The following is a 21920-nucleotide window of genomic DNA, read 5'->3' as shown; positions in this document are numbered from 1 at the left end:
AATGTTTTAAATGTCAAATGTGTTTAAAATAGAGTATTAAACCGAGGGATTAGCTAGCCTCAATCTTATATGTGTACAATAAAGAACGAAACAAGTTTCGCATTGGTTCATTGATCGAAAACTACGAGTTTTGTGTTATAATATTTGACAATTCATTTATTATGTAGCATCTTCAATTTATTACAGTCGTAACGTAAATGACGAATTGTAGAAACCGGTTTTAAATTGTCACGTCATGTACGGTATACAATAACGTGTTAATATGTTTAATTTAGCAAATAAAACAGCTGTCTTTTTAATATGATGCTACTCCTTTGATTTTCTGATGTAGTATAATATCTAAAAATTTCATTAATTTTTGTGGTCATGGTACCACAAAAAATATTTAAAGCCATTTAGAACCTTTGTAGTACCTAATATGTTTTAATAAAGACAACTGATGCGTTCGAATCGTTTATTTACGAGTATGTTCGTCGTTAACACAACTGTTTACGGTTCTTTTTTCAATATGCTGTTCTACTTTCATTCTGCTTCTTTGCTTTAAGGGTGCGTTTCAACTGATTACGAGGAGCTTTTCACTCTTAGGCACTCTACATTCAGCAGCAGAGGATATTGAGTAAAAAATCATCAAATGACTCCTCTCACTTTGGGTCGTTTTACTAACTAAAACCTGCCCATGTTCCTTTACCCTTGATGTACCGGGGCTGCGGTAACCCTTTTGGATATTTCGCTGCCTTCAATCCCTTCTCTAGTAATATTACAGTATTATGACATAACTTTAATTTAAACTTTGAAAAAAAAACATTCTCGTTTACTTATTCCAAATTTTTGTAGCTGACATCTTTATTGAGGTAACAAGTTTGACTGCTTGGTGGTTACCAGCCAGTTGGATGCTACTTCCGTCCAACACGTGTGTATCGACTTGTTGAGCATACGTTCAACAACGTGATGTAAATATATTAGAACGTGACTTTTATGTAGCCCAAATATTATAGAATAACTTTATCGGTGTGCCAGAAGAAGGGAAATTTTAAATGATACAAAAAATAAAACTCAAAAAGATAAATTTAATTTAACACATAAACCTCGCTACCTTGAGTATCGATAATATTGAGCCCCACTGCGATTTCCATTCGCCGTCCACTCCCATTCATCGAGATCTTGGTCATCATCTCTCGACTCTGACCTCCTTCTGTGATATTCTTCTCTTTCCAGCCACGCCTCGTCTTCCTCATCCTCGCCTCCTTCTTCTTCGATTATTTCCAGTTCATCATCCATGTTGGCTATTGATTCTTCACCAACTTCGTCCTCTTCTTCCTCTAGAATTTCCCCAAGTCCTTCGCTGTCCCGTTGGTTTTCATACTCTACTTCTGTTTCAGGAATTTCTTCAAGAACTTCCCTGTGAGCTATGAGATGTTGTCGGCTTCTCACTGGTGGTGCTTCTATAACTTCTTCTACTTCTTCTTCTTGCTTTGGTTCTTTTTCTTGGTCAGCTTCTTCTGATTCTTTAGGTTCTTCTGAGCTTCCAGATTTAAATGAGAAAGCAAATACTTTATGCAGTGATTGCATCGGTATGACAAATGTTAAAGTCAGAATAGTTGATGAAAGTAATATTGCTGATATTTCTTCGACGTCAATCTGTGAAACAAAATGGAGACAGATATTAATTATCAGTTTTGTTATGGTTAAAAAAGAATATAAGTGTTATAGTATAATCCCTACAGCCCTTACCAAAGACATGATTGTGAATTCTTTAGATGACTTGACGGTGCCAACATTTGTTATGAACACGATAAACTGGCAGAGATAAAGGGCGTAGGAGAGACGACTGATGAACACCAACGGTCGGCAGCATAGGAATCGGGACATGAAACCTGGAAAGAAAAATATAAAAATATAAATGTAACGCACAATGTAACAAGACAAAATTCCCAGAAAACCGATTTTTTTCAAACATGTTCAAGTAACACTCGTACATAATTCAGCTTTGCTACAAAACAAATACATTAAAATCGCTCTATCGATTTGGTGATGTCACAGAATCGATCACATAAAGCCGTTCTTCGTGTCTCGGGGCTTAAAAAAATATATTTTTACATCTCTTAGAAAATGCATTTGAATCGTTCTTAGATGTAGCTTTTCATCATCTATGTCATGGTCATCATCATCGTGAATGTCGTTTAGTGGTAAATATAAAACTAATTGAAAGAGTAAATTATTACTCACCATCACCACTGTTATGGACAGCATAGATAACCCAGGCGATAGCTAGTGCAGATGCGATAGGTGCTAAGGCAGCATACTGGGCCGCGAATGTGGCGCTGTAGCGGTACTGCATCGAGCCGGAGTCGATGCCCGCCCACCATACGAGGCACCACAGGGCACTGCTTGATAACCACCCAACTATAGATATGAACTGGAAAATAGATGACGTTAATGTTAAGAAAGATGAAATATAAGTTTGAAAAATGATAAATTAATGGCTTAAGCTGGTTAACTGTTGCAGGTTAGATTTTTGTGTAACCACTTTCATGTAGCTCACAGAAGATTAGACAATGATCTTCTTCGTTAGTGTTACAAATAAAAATAAAGGGCTATTTTCCAATCAAGATAATATATTTAGACTGCCACAAATGTACGTTGAGTACTGCTTAGGTTTCTACTAAATATCAAAATTAAAAACCTCCCAATAACTCCAATGAATTTCGAACTAAGAATGTGATGTGTGATGCGAAAAATGAATAAAGACCTGATACGCCAGGTGCAGTTACAAAATAAAAGGCACTTTGTCCGTCCGTCTATTGTTCACGTTAGAATTTATAACCTGGATGATACTAGGCAAACATAATATCAGACCGTAAACAAATGGATTGACTTCCTGATAGATCGTTCTTTACAGCGGTGCGATGGAATCGGGTATCCACGGTGACCTATTTAACAACCACACAACAGGGACATGTTTGACGTCATTCTATATCTATCTAGATTTTTTTTATGACTTGATTATTATTGGCCTCGAATTGTCAAACTAGATTAAAAACTTTTCCTATAGGTACAGAGAAGCAAGTACTAATTAGACACGACCGAGCCGTTTTCAAACGTCAGAAATGTCAGATTTAATTTTGAAATCTATGTTTTCTTTTAATGTTTTTTTTTACTGTTTATCACTGGCATCTAAGAAACATTGAGAACTTCCTCACTTAAGTTCATATCGACAACCTTGCGCTCACAAATCGTTCCGTAGGATAGGTAACCACGTATTATTACATGATGTTTTAGTTCTAGAAAACTATCTTAGTCTTATGAGATCTAATTACGGAAAATTGGTTATGGAAAAAAAACAGTGTTACATAGATCAATATGTAACAATCACGGAGGATAATTTTTTACTAGATTGTTAGTCAACTCACGTCACATGTTTAATATTTTAATTGACTTGTGCTTATATTTGAAATGTATATTTCTAGAACAGATTTCAAGATTTCATACGCAATTCTACGGAGTTTGTAAAAGATTTGTATTGATTGTGATCGATATCCACATAAGCTGGTATGTCCGTCTGCTATTTTTAACCTACTTTAATGATCGTCATGTCGTTTAATGTATAATATTGGAAATTATTTTTAATACTTAAAATTATCAAAATACAAAAGTGCAATTTACTTCGTGTATATTTAATACTAAACTAATACACCTTTAAACTTTTGTTCAGAAACTGTTTATTTATCGCTAGTGGACAGTCGTCATCTCTAACAAACGTTCGGTCTATTTTAAACCTAATGATCAAAAACAGGTCCTACTTATACCAGCTTAAACAAAACACAAACCTTGCCATGTTCCGCAGGAGTCTTGAGAGCTAGACCCAAACTTAGACCGACTAAGTACGGTGTAGACCGGTGAAGTACCGACGTGTAGCTCAAACGCGCCGTCCTATACAGCTGGCTCACGCTGAAAACATGGACAAATTAAAATTCCGTACTGACAAGTAACTTGCTGAAACTTGTTAAGTGTTCATGTTGAAGTATCACGATTTTGTAAACATGCTGCGCGGAGTCAAGTTTAACAGTGGAAAGTTTGACGGAATTATGAGGGCCTATCAATCTTTTCGAGGCTTGTTTTTACGTGGAAATTTGAGACATAATAAATACCAGCTATAAATAGGTAAACATATAATATGATATTAAAAATGGAAACTAGTCTAAAACTAAGCAAAGCTTGTATTATGAGTACTAGACGACTGATAAACATCTTATATATTTCAAATACAAACATATTTTAGTTAAATTATACCCAGACACAGGACAAATATTTGTGCTGATCACAGAGGGACAGACAAGGTTTGTCCTGGGTGGGAATCGAACTCACCATCTATAGTTGGTACGAGATAGGAAAGTTTAGAAGGATTTGGGGGACACCTTTGCCCAGCTGTGAGGCATCATAGACTATAGAATTTTTATTTTCTTTTACCTACCACTATATCTTATTTGCTGTCTTGATAATAATTTTGTAGTTCACTCTTCTTAATTTTCCAATTTCTCTTCCTATATTTTTAAATGTTAATTCAAACAGACTAAAATACATCAAAACAATGTTCATAAAAGCTCAACATCAGTCTATAAAACGACGTTCGCCCAAATATAACAAAACATACACAATTAATGACCACTAAATGACGATAGCTGACCAACACAATTATTGCAAACAAACGTTATTACAAATGAATGGATGTCATACAATATTTATATTTAATAGGCTCGCCTAATGGATATTGAACGAATCATTTGCAATTTGGACAGTGCATTTTGTAAAGTGAATTACGATTTTAACTTGTATGGATAGTTTATTACTGGTTTCGTGTTTATTTTATCACATTTTACGTACAAATTTTATTTAAAAAAATAATAAATGATTAAGTTACTACTCAATTCTTGTTGAAAAACAAAGTATTCTTAAAACAAATCTTTAAAGAAAGATGCCTCTTTTCTGTGAGCTCACAGAGTAAGACAGTTGCCAGTGGAGAAACAAGACAGAAACATACTGCATCTCACTTCAATAACAGTCCTGTCCTAAAAGAACTCATAGTGAGAAGGTAAACAACTTACTCGAAGCACGCTGAGGCGAGGGGTAAGTATATAAGTCACCACGCAAGACAGTGTGCGCGCAACGTGTCGCATTTTCAATACCAATGAGAAAAGCCAGCGAGACAAGGATTAAATTCCTTATTGCAGGAGTCTTAGTATAAATCGACAATATTCGCAATCACGGAATTTTATAGGCATCAAAGGTCTATAATGATATGGAAATGACGTAGTTATAAAACCGATTTAATATAATAAAGGTAATTCATTTCCCTTAAATGATTGGTGATAAGAACACTCATTATACAAACTTACTTTGAATAAAAATATACTTAAAATCTTTATAATTTTGTTGACGATACATTGTTTAAACAGTAGCCATCTCTCGTTTATTTAGGCCTATTTACATAAGGACCCACGTTTCAAATACTGGCAAAATATATAATTCTCACATAGATCATCTATTTGATCTCTAATTAACGATAGACGGTCGAAAAAATACTTTTATTATTGATTTAGTATTAAAGACCATTGAGGCGGTCAAACATGTTTATCAAACTCTAAGCGTTTGTTAAAACTGTTTGGGACTCATTGAAATGAAAAACGGTTCAAAATGAACCATATAAAAAATGTAGCCTTTATCAAACGAGTGTTAAACACGTGAACATTTGGCAAAACGTTTAAATCTAACTGCATTAATAACTATCAAAATTATGTCAATGTGTTAAAATAAACTATGTAGGTATGTGTTTGACTCAAACACGTTTGACCGTGCCTTTAAACTTTAATGCCAACGAAATATGACGTCAGAGGGTATTTTTTTAAAATTTTGTAACCTGTGCAGTTACTTGTCAAAAGAAATGACGTTCCTATACTTTTTGAGATCTTCCGTCTATCATTCAAATGCATTAACATAATATATTGTCCAAATCCTCAGATTGGACATTTTCAAAACGAAACGAACTACATATCTGCTGCAGGTCGTGGGTTCGATTTCCACCTAAGATAAATGTATTTTTAATAGATAATGGATCAAGTGTTCTGTTTCCGGGTGTTATTTATCAATATAATATGTGTGTAAATTTTGATGTTTAAATTAATTATTTATCATTTTTCTTGTTCTTATAATACAAGCTTTGCTTAGTTTGAGACTAGATGGCGTTGGTTGCAAGTTGTAGAAAATTAATAAATCTTATCTCGTCATAAACATACTGGCAATCGGAAAACTATGTTTACTTTTAATAAGAACCCATTACCTGACTCCATGGTAAGCCAGCATTGTCAGCCGATGGTCTCTCACGGTGGTATATCTGGAGTATGCGGCGAAGACATGCAGACCTGGTATGAGGAGCTTGTAGAACCCTTTCTTCACATCGATCAGCCAAACTAACATACAGCCCAGGATAGTAAGCTGCATGTCCAGAGCTAGCTGGTGGGTTTGTGGTGCGCACTGGAACGGGAGAAGAGGATTTTTATTGATTGAATTTGGAATTTTCGTCGAAATTTTTTCGACTTTTCTGTTTTTGTAAATCCTGCGTTAATATTAACTTTTTGTTATGTGTTAATTTCTGTTGAAATTTTATTCATTCATAGATTATAATTTACTTGATTTTATTAATACTAACATCAATTTACTCATAGGTTTCGAATTCAAGCATTTTTTTTGATACAACTTAAATGCACATTTTCGAACTTGTATTCTTTCTTGATTGTTATTCACTTGAACGACACATTGCAGAATAGTTAATCCCGTAATAGTTAATTATCTTAACTGATCTGCAGTGTCTGACGTCAGAAACTAAGTACTTGACAGCACGGACAGCCGAGTGGTTGAGGTCATCACGCCAAGCCTACAGTGCGCGTCGTGTCACGGGACTAGTCCCCTTAGGACAAGCTTTTAAATGATCCACGAATCGTGTCCTGAATTTGTATGTCTTTGTGCATGACTAGATGATTGAATACTAGCGGGAGTAGTTTTTTTTCTTAATTAACAAGTAAAATTTATACAAACTTACCATATCCTCAAATCCGAAGTAGTTCTGTATATAAAGCAGGTTCCACCACCAGCCCTCCTGGCAGACCTCAGCGTTCTTGGTGACGTAGGTGCCCCACATGGGGCCACTAGATATATAGTCCCAAACGTAGGCGTAGAACAGCACCACGGCTAGCAGAGCTGGAGTCAATCTGGAGTAAGGAGGTTTTATTCATTAGAAGAGCAAGAAGGCAAGATCGTGAAAAGACTAGAAGATGAGATCAACTGGAGGTATCACGGTCAAGTCTTGTTTGGAAGACCAGGTACTTGGTCTTCCAAAGTCTTCTCAAGTAGAATTTTTGTGTCCCAGTGTTGCATATGATTTCAGTATTGACAGATATTATGTTATTTATTGAGCTATGAGACTTTAAAAAGGAACTATGTAATGGTGTTCATGTAGGATACAGTAACTCTTATATGGAGTTAAGAAACTAGATATTTCTAATTTTTTTTCTAATTTTCGAGTTTAAAGACTGAATAGTATTAGGTGAAAATAGTATGGGTTTGTGAAAAAATCTTGTATTTAATTAGTACAGTTATCAGCATTTCATATAAAAAGATCAAAAAATGATTAATAATAAAGTAAAACCTTCTTATTATAATGAATGGTGTTTAATTTCTAGGTTAATATTTAACTGTACTCGTTTTTGAGGTTAATCCGAAGACCATTGACCTTTAAGCCGTAAACAACATTTATCTAGATCCTTATTTTTCAATCAATGTCCAAAAATATATTTCGCGTAAACAATTTGTTTTCTTGTAGCTTCGTCCTCAGACTGTTGAATGAAAATTAGAATTAAAGTTCGGAAGTTTATTTTAGTAACTGGAATCAATTCAAAGGAATTAACAGCTAAAAACAATTTCGTCAGTAATTTGTATTTTTGGAACCGGAATTGTTAATGCTCATAAAAAATCCCTAAATATAATACTATTGGTGTAAAAAACAAGACAAAAAACAAGATATTTTTTTGAGAATATTTTATTTTTTGTTTATAGGTCCTATTGCAAACTTCTAGCTTCAGCTTCAGCTCCATGTCATCATAATATTTTATATTCATAATCGCGCAATACTATACTGCAAAATTTCAGCACAATCAAAAAGAGAAATGTTGGTCAAATTTAATTTACAATCATTAATGCCAGACCGAGGGATCGATGAAACTAAATGAATACTAGTAAAAACTGTTTCACTTAAAAAAACATTAAAACAAATTTCTATTAAAATCCGCGCTGTGAGCAGAAAAACGAAAACATACTAATAACTGAAATAATACTTATTTTTAAACATCGCAAAATAGGCCTTCCCCAGAAGACAAACAAATAATTATTTAATTAAAGCTACCATAAAATTTCCATATATTTTTCCATACATTCCAAGGTTTATGAATTTTCCCACCAAAATAATAAACAAATTACAATATACGTATGTAATTATACCCGAGTTTTAAATCTAAAAATAGTAGCGATCCAAAATAACACCATTATTTTTTTGTCACAACAACAAATAATTGAGACTATTTTTAAAACCGCTTGTTTACAAAACACTGCGTCAGTCATTAGATTGGGTTTAACCAGCCTTATGTTAGGACAAGTAATACGTAGTTATATTAACTGGTTGTATACAAGTAATTATTAAAAGTTAATCGGTCAGTAGGTACGGTAAACAAAATTCGGGTAAATACAAACGAATTGACGGGCCTGTTGGTCTAGTGGTTAGTGACCCTGACTGCTATACGGAGGTCGTGGGTTCGATTCCCGCCCAGGACAAATGTTGTGTGATTAACATGATCATTTGTTCTGGTGTCTGGGTGTACTTTATCTATAATATGTATGTATTTAGAAATATATAAGTAAGTTTATCAGTTGTCTGGTTACCATAACACAAGCTCTGCTTAGCTTGGGATCAGATAACCGTGTGTGAGTTGTCGCAGGATATATTATTATATTATATTAATTTTCCAAACTAAGCAACAAGGAATCTCCAAGCCTATTAACATTATAAACGCAAAAACACAAAAAAAGTTTGTATATAATTATGGATGTATGATAATTGTTCCTCTTTCACGCAACTGAATGGATTTAGAGGATACTCGGCGCACATACTATAGGTAGTTTATAACCAGGATTAACTCATAGCATAGTTTTTATAGTGATTCTATATTCCTGTGGGATAGTTTTCGATTTGAAGCGGGCGGGCCCGCGGACAACCGCTAGTAAATGTAATAAAAGTGAATCCACTACTTTCAATCTCACACCAATGCCAACGTCCTACAATTAATACTTTCTTCCGAGTTAATAAAAAGGCTATATTTAAGTCCTTAAAGAAGGATGAAAGGACAGAAGAGTTCCTATAATTACAAAAAATATTATTTTCGCCATTAATTTCAATGAATCTGTCATAAATATTCCATAATAGCCATTATAAGGCTTTAATTTGTTTTGTTATTTTGTTACAAGGCCGTCTTTGTTTTGTTTTGATACTTTGACGCAGATCTTACGTTTAATATAAAATAGATACGCAGATAATAGTATCTATTTTATATTAGACGTTGGTATTTTAAATTTATTTTGATTAATAAAACTCGAATTATTTAAACACCGAAAATAATAATGTGATTAAATGTCTGAAACTACTTATTGATCATTTATGAAAGTAGTCTTTCTACGGATCTCATTACTTCAATGTTTCGTATTATCTATGTATGTATGTCTGTATGTATGTATGTCTTATTAACGATTAAAACTCTAAAATAATAATTCTAACAGCATCAGCTAAAGTACTAGAATCAAGTCATCGTAGTCTAAACCAAGAACTTGAAGTCGTAAAATGCCTGCAAATATTTTAAGAGCAATAAGTAAGCGAATATTCTCGCACAAAACTTTTTCTGCAGGCACTTCAGATGGTTGAGTAAATAAATCCGGTGATACCTATAAATCAGTCATATACGACAGTGACAGATTTTACAGAACATTTTCGATGTTCTTCATGTATTCCAGAAAATAAGGATTGATTTGATCTCTAATTAAGTGAAATTGCCTCGAAGTATTTCGTTTAGTGAGAAACTATTCAAGTTGGATAAAGTTAGCATAAAGTGAAGCAGACCTATCAGCCCAGTTCTTCCAGGACTTTATTCAAAAGGATGGCTGAGCCTTAAAAAGGCTTTTATACAAAATAACAAATGAAGGTCCTTTTGTCTGAATTATCAGTCTTCACCTCAAATATCTGTAAAACAATCGTCTAGGAGCTCCGGTGTTATCAGATATCCTGTGCGCTGTGAGCGTGCCGCTGAGGAGCAGGAAGCAGTCGGTAAACATCCAGCCCGCGCGGCACCACGACCAGATCGGAGAACTGGCCAGCTGGAAATAAAAAATATGTAATTATAGTAAGGGTGATTCATTATTGAATGGTGCAACGGTTCACTCACGTGCATTTATCGGGATTGCCCGACTAGTTTAGAACCCATCCCGTATAGGCATAAACCGTTAGGTACATGAATAAATATGTATTTTTAATTAAACTCCTACACTTGATAATATATATTATTGGTTACGAAGCTAGGGTGGATCCCAGAATTATTTGTTTCATAAGATCACCTTCCCCGTTGCGGCAGTATGTAATTGCTTACATTCTAAAGTTTTAGGTTTTGTCTTACCTATTTGTTTTTATATCTCTTAAACTAGCTGTTGCCCGCGACTTCGTCCCCGTGGGTAGAAGGTAATAATATAAGTTATGATTTATACCTGCCCTGTTTTATTTCACATTTTCCATTGTATCTTCGCTCCTATTAGTCGCAGCGTAATGATTTATAGCCTAAAGCCTTCCTCGATGAATGGTCTATTCAACACAAAAATAATTTTTCAATTTGGACCAGTAGTTCCTGAGATTAGCGCGTTCAAACAAACAAACAAACTCTTCAGCTTTATATATTAAGTATAGAGTATAGAAGTATAGATAACTCATACCTACGTATTCAATAATTCAAATGATGTCATACCGTTGTATCAAACTATCCGGAACCCCCGGTAAAAAACTTTATCTATTTACTGCTTATGTTTATATTGTAATTTAAACAATTAGAGTAATGCCCGCATGAGCCAAGGTCGTGAGGTCAAATACGTTGTTATTTAAATAATACTTTAATTACATGATAATTAATACTTTTCCTGACTTGTTCTCAATGCAGGATTTGATTTACGCTTTCCGACTGCTTAAGTGGTGTGTTAAATGTACTATAATAAATCTAAATGCTTAAAAAATTATGTTTATTGTAATAACTGCAGGAAGAAATTAAGGTTAGATTATTGTTATATGATTTCATTGTTCCCCGAATGAAGTGCTTTGACCTATATATTATTTATAATTAAAACTAAAGGAACTATAGATTTGGAACAATGAATTTCAGCACGTGTCAAGAGATAATGAGAAACAAGACTTTGAAGGTCGGGCCATTGACGCTATGGTCTCAATACAATAAAGGCTGTCAGAATTTAGCTGATATGACAGAAAGGTAGTGTCAGACACTATTTATTTTCTATCAATACTCATTTAATCTACAAATATGGTGATTCTTTTATCTAACTGCTTTAAGTAATTCCGGCATTCAGTTTCGACTGTCGAAATTCGAATAAGTTAAAGAACATTCCCTGTATTTTGGTATAGTAAAATTTTTTTTATGCTCCGATATCGTTTTTGCTTCTTTTTGTCTTCGGCATATAACCTAACATCCAGTGTGTTTCTATGAACTTATAATTATATCTAGTTTGGTAACTACGTTCTTGATAATCGGGACAGATGTTTAAGAGTATTATTCTTACGTAGGTACATATATTTAGTAGTTTCTAGGTCACTTAGGTATAGTAAGTTCCTTATTATGTAAATGACTCATGTTAACCACTTTTCTTAAGAATTACTGTTCTTCCAAGGTTAGTGCGTAAATTAGAAGGTTAGTGCGTGTTTTAATATTTCAAAGAATTGGGTTTAATTCTTTTTGCCTGATTTGAAAATTTACGACTGTTTTCTGTAGCTAAAAAATAACGATTTTATTTCGAGTTTCTTCTTAATAGTGATTTGTGTTTCCGCCATCAGAAATTAATTATTCATGTGTTTTTTTCAACTAGGTTATTTCTTGCTTTATATTCTAACAGTCAATTACTTCTGAGAATTTGTGTTGTGTTTTCTGTTCTAAGAACAATAAAGAAGTCTTTATGTAGGTTTCTCGAAGACGTGTTACAAAGAAGGTTTAGACTTTAAAGAACTCGTGTTATAATTCGATAAACTAGAAGAAGTAATAAAAAAAAGTTCTAGTTTAAATACTCGTTTCTAAATACCTTTGAAAATTCTTGTGACCGGCAAAATGTATCATACTCATAGAGTTTCGGGTTCGCCAGTCGGCCGCGAGACGGAATCTCGTCTAGTGATGTCATCTGTCAAACAAGCACACTTCTGCTTCCATTAATAAACATTTTACTGCAGACGCCCCGATACTAGCCCGTAACAACATGTGCTTCAAAATTCTCGAAGCTATTTTTATGATGACACGTTAAGTCGCGAATACTGATATCTATGAGACATATTGTTTTGGCATACAATTGAATTTTGAAGAATAAAAAAAAGACAGTTTGAAAAATAGATATCCGATTGTCATACCTACCAAATAAGTATACAGCATTTCATAAGAACTGCCGTTTCGGAGGAATTCAATTTTGTGCATTTCATAATTGGTAGATAACCAACTCATCAGGGCTATCCTAACATTGGGCTATCTGGACAATGAATTAAACTTCCAAATAAAGAATGGATTCCAAGTAAGGCAGATACCAGAATGAAAGAAGAGACAGTAGTAAACTGGCATATAAACACGTTTCCTTAACAGTAAATAGTTGGTGTATCCCATCATTTTTGCCGGCGGATTGCCCGAGCAATAACGGGTGATTCAGTTGGACGTAGTACGGGCAGGCAAACCAACATGGCAAGCCGCCAATGATAACACGCACGATTCGTAATATTGCTACACGAATATCGCCCCTCTGGCTTACTAATAAGAATTTCGTAAGAGGTGTAGTGCTGTGGTATTAATTATCGATAGTGGTTTCTGGTTAATACAGAAGCGTTTAACAAAAGATAGTCTGTTTTATGCTGCTTTTAATTTTTGGGATTATGGGTTAAATATAAATGTGTACCCGTGGTTTTTTTTATGTTTATGATATTTATTCTACACCAATAGCAATTAAATTCATATAACTACTGTATGTAATATCTCAAACGGTATTTTGCCAGTGTCCTCTTTTACACTATGACAACCAATAAACATATTTCAGAAACGTTTCCCGCTTAAAATATTAGCTTAGATACAGGAAGAAATTGGAATGGCTAGACCAAGCTCCTCCAAAACACTCTATAATGGACCAAGTGGAGCTTACTCGTACATGCGGACCCTACAAATTGAACCCTGTTCCAAGTATCAAGTATTATTAATACACATCATAATCAGAAATAATTGTATTCAATATCAATTCAACGAAGACTAATAAACATCGAAATGACAATACATCGACACTTCCCAACCCTATTGTAATTTATTTACAGCATGCTTTTCACGCAGATGCTCCGAATAAGATTCCACGGCTAAGGTTAAATACTTTCGCGGACAAATGAATACAATAGCGAGTTGAGTAATTTGTCCTAGCACCTAGCCATGGAACGATTAGAACACTGCAACAAACAAACAACGCAAAAAATGCAAACAAGAATTCTCCTATTTCAATATGCACATTGTGAAGTTTTTAATAATGTCAAACACGAGGGACTCGTATAAAAAAATCTATTTGGGGTTTAGAAACAGATGGTCGGCATAATATTAAAAGGTATATCGTTCCATAGGTATGTGAGTACCCTTATCCTAAAAATACCACGAATACTGCACAAGAACAGCCTACAACGAGTATATTCTTCCACCAAAAATATTCTTAGACATCCCAAAAAATAACGTCATTCCAACCCGTTACGGTTTAAGTATAAAATTAAATGCGAGAAAAAAGGGGTTGAAAGCCCCTACAAAACTGAGCTTGCTCGGTGAATACTGAAATATGCTTAAAAGCATTTCCCCGTTACCCTTATATACGGGAGCTACGCGGAAATATCAATTATTAGATTTTTATACGCCTGAACCAGTGACCTTTATACCCAAAATACAGCTCAAGGTAAAACGGTGTGTGTCGGTAAGTTTTCATCTAGAGTGACAGATTTTATAATGAGGTATAATTTATTGAACTTTCATTTTAATTGGTATGCTTATTTTGTTCTCATTTTATATTTATTAGTATCTGCTTACCGCTTGTTTACCGTCGGCATTTAAATTGTCATCCTTTGCTTTAATTTGTATTTTCTGTATCAGTATTATAAAACTTTGGAAATCTAATTTTTGCATGTTGAACACTAATTAAATCTTAATACTTATTAATCCTACCTCAGTAATCCTTAGCCTATTAGTATAGGGCATGACGGCAACTGGCAGGAACTTATGAGCAACCAGCAAGGCCAAGGTAGCGATGCCTCTTACACCATGAATACAGGATATCTCATCATCAGTTCCTGGAGCAATCAGCTTGCCGATGGTGTAATAGAGGGAGAACGAGCTTAAGAAGGAATCTGTAAGAGCGAAAGAGACAAGACCTTTAAATTATTGCTATAATGCTGTGGTTAAAATTGAAAAAGATGATACTGTTTTAAAGCGTGGAGTCATTTAATTTGATAAGCTTGTGTTGAAAGAAATCGACTTGTACCAGAAAGAAATTGAAGAGTATTAAATTGATTGATTTAAGGTATGGAAAGATGAGTCATACACGCGATTGCCAGCAATTAAAAGCTGTTCTATAATATATCACTGCCCAAAACGCCACATAAAGATTTTACAATCAAAGCAGATGTGCTGAATAAATTACAATTAATGGTTTCTTATTTTGCAAATGTTTTGAAGCTGCTGTTTTTTGAATCTTAGTCGCTCAAATACCTAGTATACAGTCTGTTATATGATTAAAAACGTTTGATAAGTTTAGTACTAGATAAGATTACTAATAGAAATAGATACAATTGCCAGGTTTACGCTATACCAGTTAAATTCTTAAGATTCCCAAAAATAATTACACAGTTACAAAACACCATGTACAAAGTAAGATCACCTGATTTCTTTTTGGGTGCTTCCTTTTCTTCTTTGTCCTCTTCATTCTGTTCGGCTGCTTCTTCAACCTCGCCACCCTGATCTTCTGTTCTTCGAGCAAAAAAGTCCTGAAGCGTCGCCACAAGTACCAGCAAAACAATGATACCATAGAACGATCTGGAAGATACAATATTGTCCGCATTAGTATCTATAATTTTTTTTTTATTAGTTACCTCATTTTCCTGATGGTATTATTGACAGTTTTAAAGTCTTTATATTACCTTAATCTCACTTTTTATTTAAGTTATCATTTAGCACTCTATAGCCCTTTTCCTTAGCAAATGTATTCGGATTTCTAAACTTTAAAATAACTAAGAAATACAAAACAATAATTCAATTATTTATGTTTAAATTATAGAATTTAAGTGGCCCCTTATAAAACAGTAGTAGGTACTTATCTGCATCTGGTTAGACTGGTAGCCGATCCCAACACAGTTGGGAAAAAGGTTAGGATGACGATGATATTTAAAGTCTGTAGCTCCCTAAATCAGTTAAAACTTCTTTGTCTTACAGTGTCAAGATAGTCGGCAGCTCAAGTAGATCCTGCCACCAGTCTCCCTCCTCCACATAGCAGTCTTCCTCATCAACTTTGACGCGCACGACCAGGCCGCTGGTGTGCTGGTAGTGTTTGACGGCATCCTTGATGACCACCTCCACGTCCTCAGGGTCGCAGGCGGCGGGCACGCAGACGCCCCAACTCAGCGTTGAAAATCGCGGCACGAAGTGACCTGGCTAAACAAGCATGGTAACGCTTAGTGTTTGGAGTTCTGAAAGCTATCTATCTCCATCTTTCCTATGGCGAAACTGCTGTGTTGATGCGAGACGGATCACTACTTGAAGTGGTGCAAAAAAATCTAACCCCCGAATAATCAAGCAGCATTATAACAATTGTTTCGAACCCTAAGACCCTCTTTGGATTCTAAACAAGCCATGAAAAATACGCATGAGATAACTGTTTTTAAAGTAATAATAATTAAGCATTAATTCAACACTCAGTTTTTTTTCAGGCTACTTTTCACGTCTTCCACGAGCTCATGGCTAAGCTATAACCGCATAAGTGACTGATCACAGGTTAAGCTATGCTTGATGCGGTTGGTCCGTAGATGGGTGACCATCTTTTTCATAACGAGTTCCTCCGTGTTTCGGAAGGCACGTTAAATTGTGGGTCGCGGCTGTTATTCCTACATCTTTGACAGTCGTTACAGGTAGTCAGAAGCTTGAAAAAGTCTGACAGCCAGTCTAACCAAGGGGTATCGTGTTGCCCAGGTAACTGGGTTGAGGAGGTCAGATAGGCAGTCGCTCCTTGTAAAACACTGGTACTTAGCTGAAACCGTTGTCTGTCACCGGTCAAAAATAGACTATCCCGCCTATCCTTGGGTAAAGCTACATATTTAAAATGCTTAGATATCGAATGTAAACTTTATACTATAATATTAGCACAGTCTTATGTTGCTTCCCCAAAAAACAATACTTCTGTGTCAACTGGCAAACGTTGTTTTTCCATAAAAAATGAGAAAGGTAGGTAATTGAAAATGGGATAATAAAAAATAGATGAAGTCCCATTCTCGGTCCTACCCAGTACGTACACAAAATTTCACGAGAATCGATGGAGCCTTTTCATAAGATTTCAATTTAGTACGTACAACGCGACACGAGAATCTTATAAATTAAAAGAAGATAAATAAAATAGTATTTGATATAATGTTCCAATACAAAAACCAGTTCAAATCTTTGAAAGATTCATCTCAATGAATAAATGGTAATAATGAAATACGAAATGGGATTACATAGTCATAGAATTTGACATTTATTATGTTTAATGCATACAAAAGCACATAATTCATCTCGATCTATCAAAGTTATCTTAAAGCTTGCGATTCTTGAGAATTTTAGTACGAGACTACAGTATTAGTTATGTATTTATCAATCTATTAAAATTGTTTATTGTATGTTTATCAGTTGTCTAGTACTCATAATACAAGCTTTGCTTAGTTTGAGACTAGATGTCATTGTGTGAAAGTTTATTATTATAGTGATTAGGCACACAATTTTTCTTCCATATCGGGAATACTCGAAAATCTTTTATTTAAGGCACAGAAATCACATTAAAGCAATAAATTCTTTGCAAAAATCCTATCGGTTGACCACTTACAATTTAAGCCAAATAGTATTGTTTAGAAACATAATAAATATTTTCCTCTACGCTACACAATACAAGTCTTTTGCGTAAATTAACAAAACAAATAATCTTGTATTGAAATACCCAGCAACGAGAATTAGCGTCACGTTTTAATCAGCCGACACTCGACTGTCAGTCATCGTCTAGCCGAGCTGGCAGCGGACAGATTCACGATGCATGCACTTTGAGAGACAGATCACGCGAACCGGAGCCAATCTCCGAGCGTATTACGATTGCATTTTGATGGTTAAGTAACTAATTGGGTCTAGACAATCCGATTAGTATTGCTTACGATCTCCGCTTTATTTTTATTGAGCCAATCGAATTAGCCATATAGTTTCCGATTTCCGATTTTATAATGTCTCAATATCGGTTAATTTGTCATGTTACATGAAATTACTAGGTTACTTAAAGGTGAAAGTATCAACAAAAGTGATAATAACTGACTTAAAACGATTAATGGACTTTTTAAATACATAATTGTTCACCTCGTAAATCATTGTCTTGTAAAACCAGATCAATTAATCTGACAAGGCTAATTTACGAATATGAAAGGCCGAGTTTTGCATTCGCAAAACAAATAATCGGGTCTGTTTGCTATAAAACACGGCATGACGTGGCAGATGTTAACCACAAGTATATTTATAACTGAAACTCACATCATCGATCCGACTTCTTATCAGGTTTTTGGCTTGCGCCAAATGCACCGGCGCCTCCAGCTCTGGATGTTCCGCTTTCACGTCGAGCCGCGCCAAGCAGTACTTCCCTTGGACCTTGACGACGCTCCCACTTTCCAACTGCACTCTCGCTCTGCTACCCACACACTGGTCGAAGTCTCCGAGCTGGATTCCATTACCTTGCAGGATACCCGAGGGAATCTTCGCCGTAGCGTCGAGCACTGTAATGAAAAATTCCTGTTTCGCTCAACTATGCAATGCCCTTGGGAGCACCTGAGTCTAACCCGAACGCGTGAAGGCCGCAGCGATGTTTATAAGTTTTTATAATCCCTTTGTGTATTATTTTCTAGGCCACCACTTTGGACCGCTTCATTTTTAATAGCGACTAACGTTGAACATTTTGTTCCAACGTTCTTCATTTAAAAGCTTTAAACCCTCGATTAATTAACTGCAATACGTTGTTATTTATGTTTTTTTTCGCGCAGCATCTGTTGTCGAAATCTCTGAAACATTGCCAATATAAATAGTTGTAAGGTACGGTAATGATTTTGGTTAGCGGATATAAATTCCAAAATACGAGTGTAGAATTTCTAAACTGAGTGTAGGTTCGTGCCGAGCAATAATTATTACAAATTATAGAAACTTACTATTCAGTGCCCATAGTTTTGTTCCACGTAATTGCCTCAACACAATCTGTCCGTGACGCCTGCATTCCGGGTTATGAATTCGAGAAAAATTTGGTGCAAAAGTTGGAAAGAATGCATAGAAGTCTTCAAATTCGCTTTTGAGCAAATTCCGTCTATGCAAAGCATCCGTAACGTGTTTTAAATGACTCTCAGTCGACGAAGACATTTCTGGGATATCGTATATCTTTTCTTTTGATGTTTTGTCAGATTTTTTATCTGTATCGAGTTTGGCATCTTTTTTGAAATCATGCATGTTATAAGTGTCTTTGACGGGATATTTTTTCTTATGTTCTAAAGTGATCTTTTCAGCCTTTTTTGATTCTTCCTGACTGTCTTTATCTTCCTTTTCGCGACTTGATTTTTCTTTATCGTGGTCTTTTTTCACTGGTTCCTTTTTCGGCTTTGATTCTACTGGTTTCGGTTCCTTTTTATCCTCCTTTTTTGCTACTGGTGTTTCTGTAGTTCCTTTAGCTCTGTCTTTTGCCCCAGCTTTCTCGATCTTTTTATCTTCTTCACTGGTTTTCATTTCCTTTTTAATAGAATCTGGTTTTTTAGTTTCTACACTTGGTTTGACGTGTTCTTTTTCTTCTATTTTCACATCTTTCTTTAGTGGTTTAGCTTCAGGAAATGGTGATTTTTTGACAGAGGTCTCCTTGTCTTTTACGACAACTTTAGGTTTAATTTTAGAAATTGGCACATCATCATCGTTGTCACTATCTTCATCATCATCATCATCACTGTCATCATCGTCAATATCAATATCAACAACCATTTTCTTTGCGACAGGTTTTAACGGAGTTTCTTTCACTTTTAGTGTGTCTGTTCTAGGATCACTTTTTTTTACATCGGGTACTTGCTCAGGCTTGTGCTTGACATCATGTTTTTCATCATCTCGTTTTTTGTCCTTGCTCTTGTGTTCTGTTTTTTTAGGTTCATTGCCTTCTGGGTTTAGACTGGGGTCAATTTTCAAACCAAGCATGTTAAATGTCTCTAAGATGCTCGATAGAGTGCTTCCGAAACCATCATCATCATCATCATCATCGTCGTCGTCGTCGTCGTCGTCATCGTCGTCATCATCATCTTCATCATCAGAATCTTTGATTTGTACACTTTTAATGTCTAGTTTCGGTTTAGAATCTACCTTTTTAACTTCCGGTAATTTTGATTTTTTTAAAACGGTTTTCTTGATACCATCTTCATCATCAGTGTCGTCATCATCATCAGTGTCATCATCATCATCGTCATCATCATCATCGTTATCATCATCACTGTCAACTTCCTTTGATTTCGATAGTGTTTTTTTTACTACCGTTACTTTTTCATCCTTTTTTACCTTGGCAGAGCTAGATTTGACATCCGAAACCTTTGGCTTAGTTGAAATGTGTCCCTTATCATCGTCGTCATCGTCATCATCATCATCCTTTTTAGATTTAGAACTTTTAACATCTTTCAGTTTCTGATCTGGTTTTTTTGTCTCTATTTTATTTTTTGAGTAAGCTTTTGATTTACTATCATCATCGTCGTCATTTTCTTTTTTGTTCTGTTTTGCAACAGATTCCTTAATTTTTGGTTTAATATCATGTTTTGGTTTCGAATCACTCTTTTTTATATCGGGTACTTTAGGTTTTTTCAATAAATTGGGGTTACTGTCATCGTCGTCATCATCGTCATCGTCATCATCATCTTCTTTACTTAAGAACTTGGTACTACTTGCCTCTAATTTCGTTTTGCTGGCGTGAAATTCCTGTTTGAATCCGGTTTTAGTTTTTAAAAATTCACTGTCATCATCATCGTCGTCGTCTTCGTCGCTTCTAATATCGTATCTATGAGCAGATTTAGATTCAGCCTTCTGTTGGATATGTGGTTGTTTGTCCCGCACCGCTTTCTTTAAATCATCACTCGCAAACCTGTCACTTTCGATTTTAACAATACTTAACTTTTGACCGACCTTCACATCACAATCGTCACACTTTTGCTTTTTTGTATCGTGTTTCACACTGTCACCTTTAGGTAAATCGCGTATACGGAATGCGGTTATCACTGTGGCGAGGATAGGCAGGCAGATTAAAATTAGAGCTAGCGTCCATCGTTGACGCGCCATGGCCGACGCGGTCCGCGCTCACGTCGCCATTCTCCCGGACTGAAACGTCTTCACGAACCTTGGCGTATATTTGTAACGCACAAATTAGAACGTATCTCATTGAAATGGGGGCTCATTGATGGTTCTCGGTCGAGGTTATGGGTTAGTAAGATATATTCAAATTTCGTAGGAGCGGGTACGTTTATCTGTGGGGTTAGTACTAGTGAACTGGCGTGAGCTCAGCTGATGGCGCTCGTCCAAGATCAGAGTAAAAATAGTGTTGCAAAGGCAATTGTCCGGCGCTCGCGCAGACTTGCCGATAAGATTGACTGTATTGTGATAGATCAACTTTATAGTAACTGACGATTGGTTTAATGTAAAATAATGTTATACTAAATTCAATTTATGAATGAGTTTTATTTGTAAAAGTAAAAATGTCTTAAAAGTCCTTTAGAACCGTTTATTAATCCCTTTTACTTTGACTTTTTACCCTCTGAAATCTTAAAATTCGCTAACAATTGGATTTTTGCTAGTAATTGAACTGAATGTATCATGAAGAGTCCATCGTTTTAAAATATGCTGTATAAGGAATATAGTTATAAGACACATTTTTTTCACCACCTAATCAACAGATTGTTTAGCTAATAAAACACATTTGACTATTAATTACTCGAGAAAAACCGAACTATTTTAGTATGAAAAGTCTACTACAATTTAAAATATTATTTCCCAGTTACCTACTCTTTAGTCTATAGCGCTTTACAAAATTAAAATGTATCATTAATTTGTCTCGGTTAAATGCGCCTTACATTTTTTGTGAGTGAGTTAACAGTCATGCTACATTGCCGTTCATTTTTTATCAGGCGCCCAGTATAAAATTGTGCTTGAAATTTTATTTATTTTCAGACATAATGACCTCGAACTCAGATAGGGTTAAATAAATTACAATTCTTTTAAAAAACATATTACACT

General features: G+C 35.1%; 1 protein-coding gene across 1 annotated transcript; it reads right to left on the bottom strand.

Moving 5' to 3' along the window:
* Positions 1-1047: 1047 nt before the first annotated feature.
* LOC113507135 lies at positions 1048-21331 on the bottom strand. Its single transcript, XM_026889996.1, has 12 exons — positions 18830-21331; positions 18165-18403; positions 15838-16058; positions 15289-15443; positions 14577-14758; positions 10325-10467; positions 7094-7262; positions 6335-6528; positions 3828-3948; positions 2227-2416; positions 1732-1874; positions 1048-1638 (listed from the first exon to the last, which is right to left on the bottom strand). Exons 1-12 carry the CDS (start codon positions 20967-20969, stop codon positions 1090-1092), a joined length of 4446 nt encoding a protein of 1481 aa, XP_026745797.1. The 5' UTR covers positions 20970-21331; the 3' UTR covers positions 1048-1089.
* Positions 21332-21920: the final 589 nt, after the last annotated feature.

Source organism: Trichoplusia ni, chromosome 2, assembly GCF_003590095.1.
Source record: "Trichoplusia ni isolate ovarian cell line Hi5 chromosome 2, tn1, whole genome shotgun sequence".
NCBI lineage: Eukaryota > Metazoa > Arthropoda > Insecta > Lepidoptera > Noctuidae > Trichoplusia > Trichoplusia ni.
The sequence above is the reverse complement of the archived record's forward strand: the minus strand, read 5'-3'. Positions and strand labels throughout refer to the sequence as shown.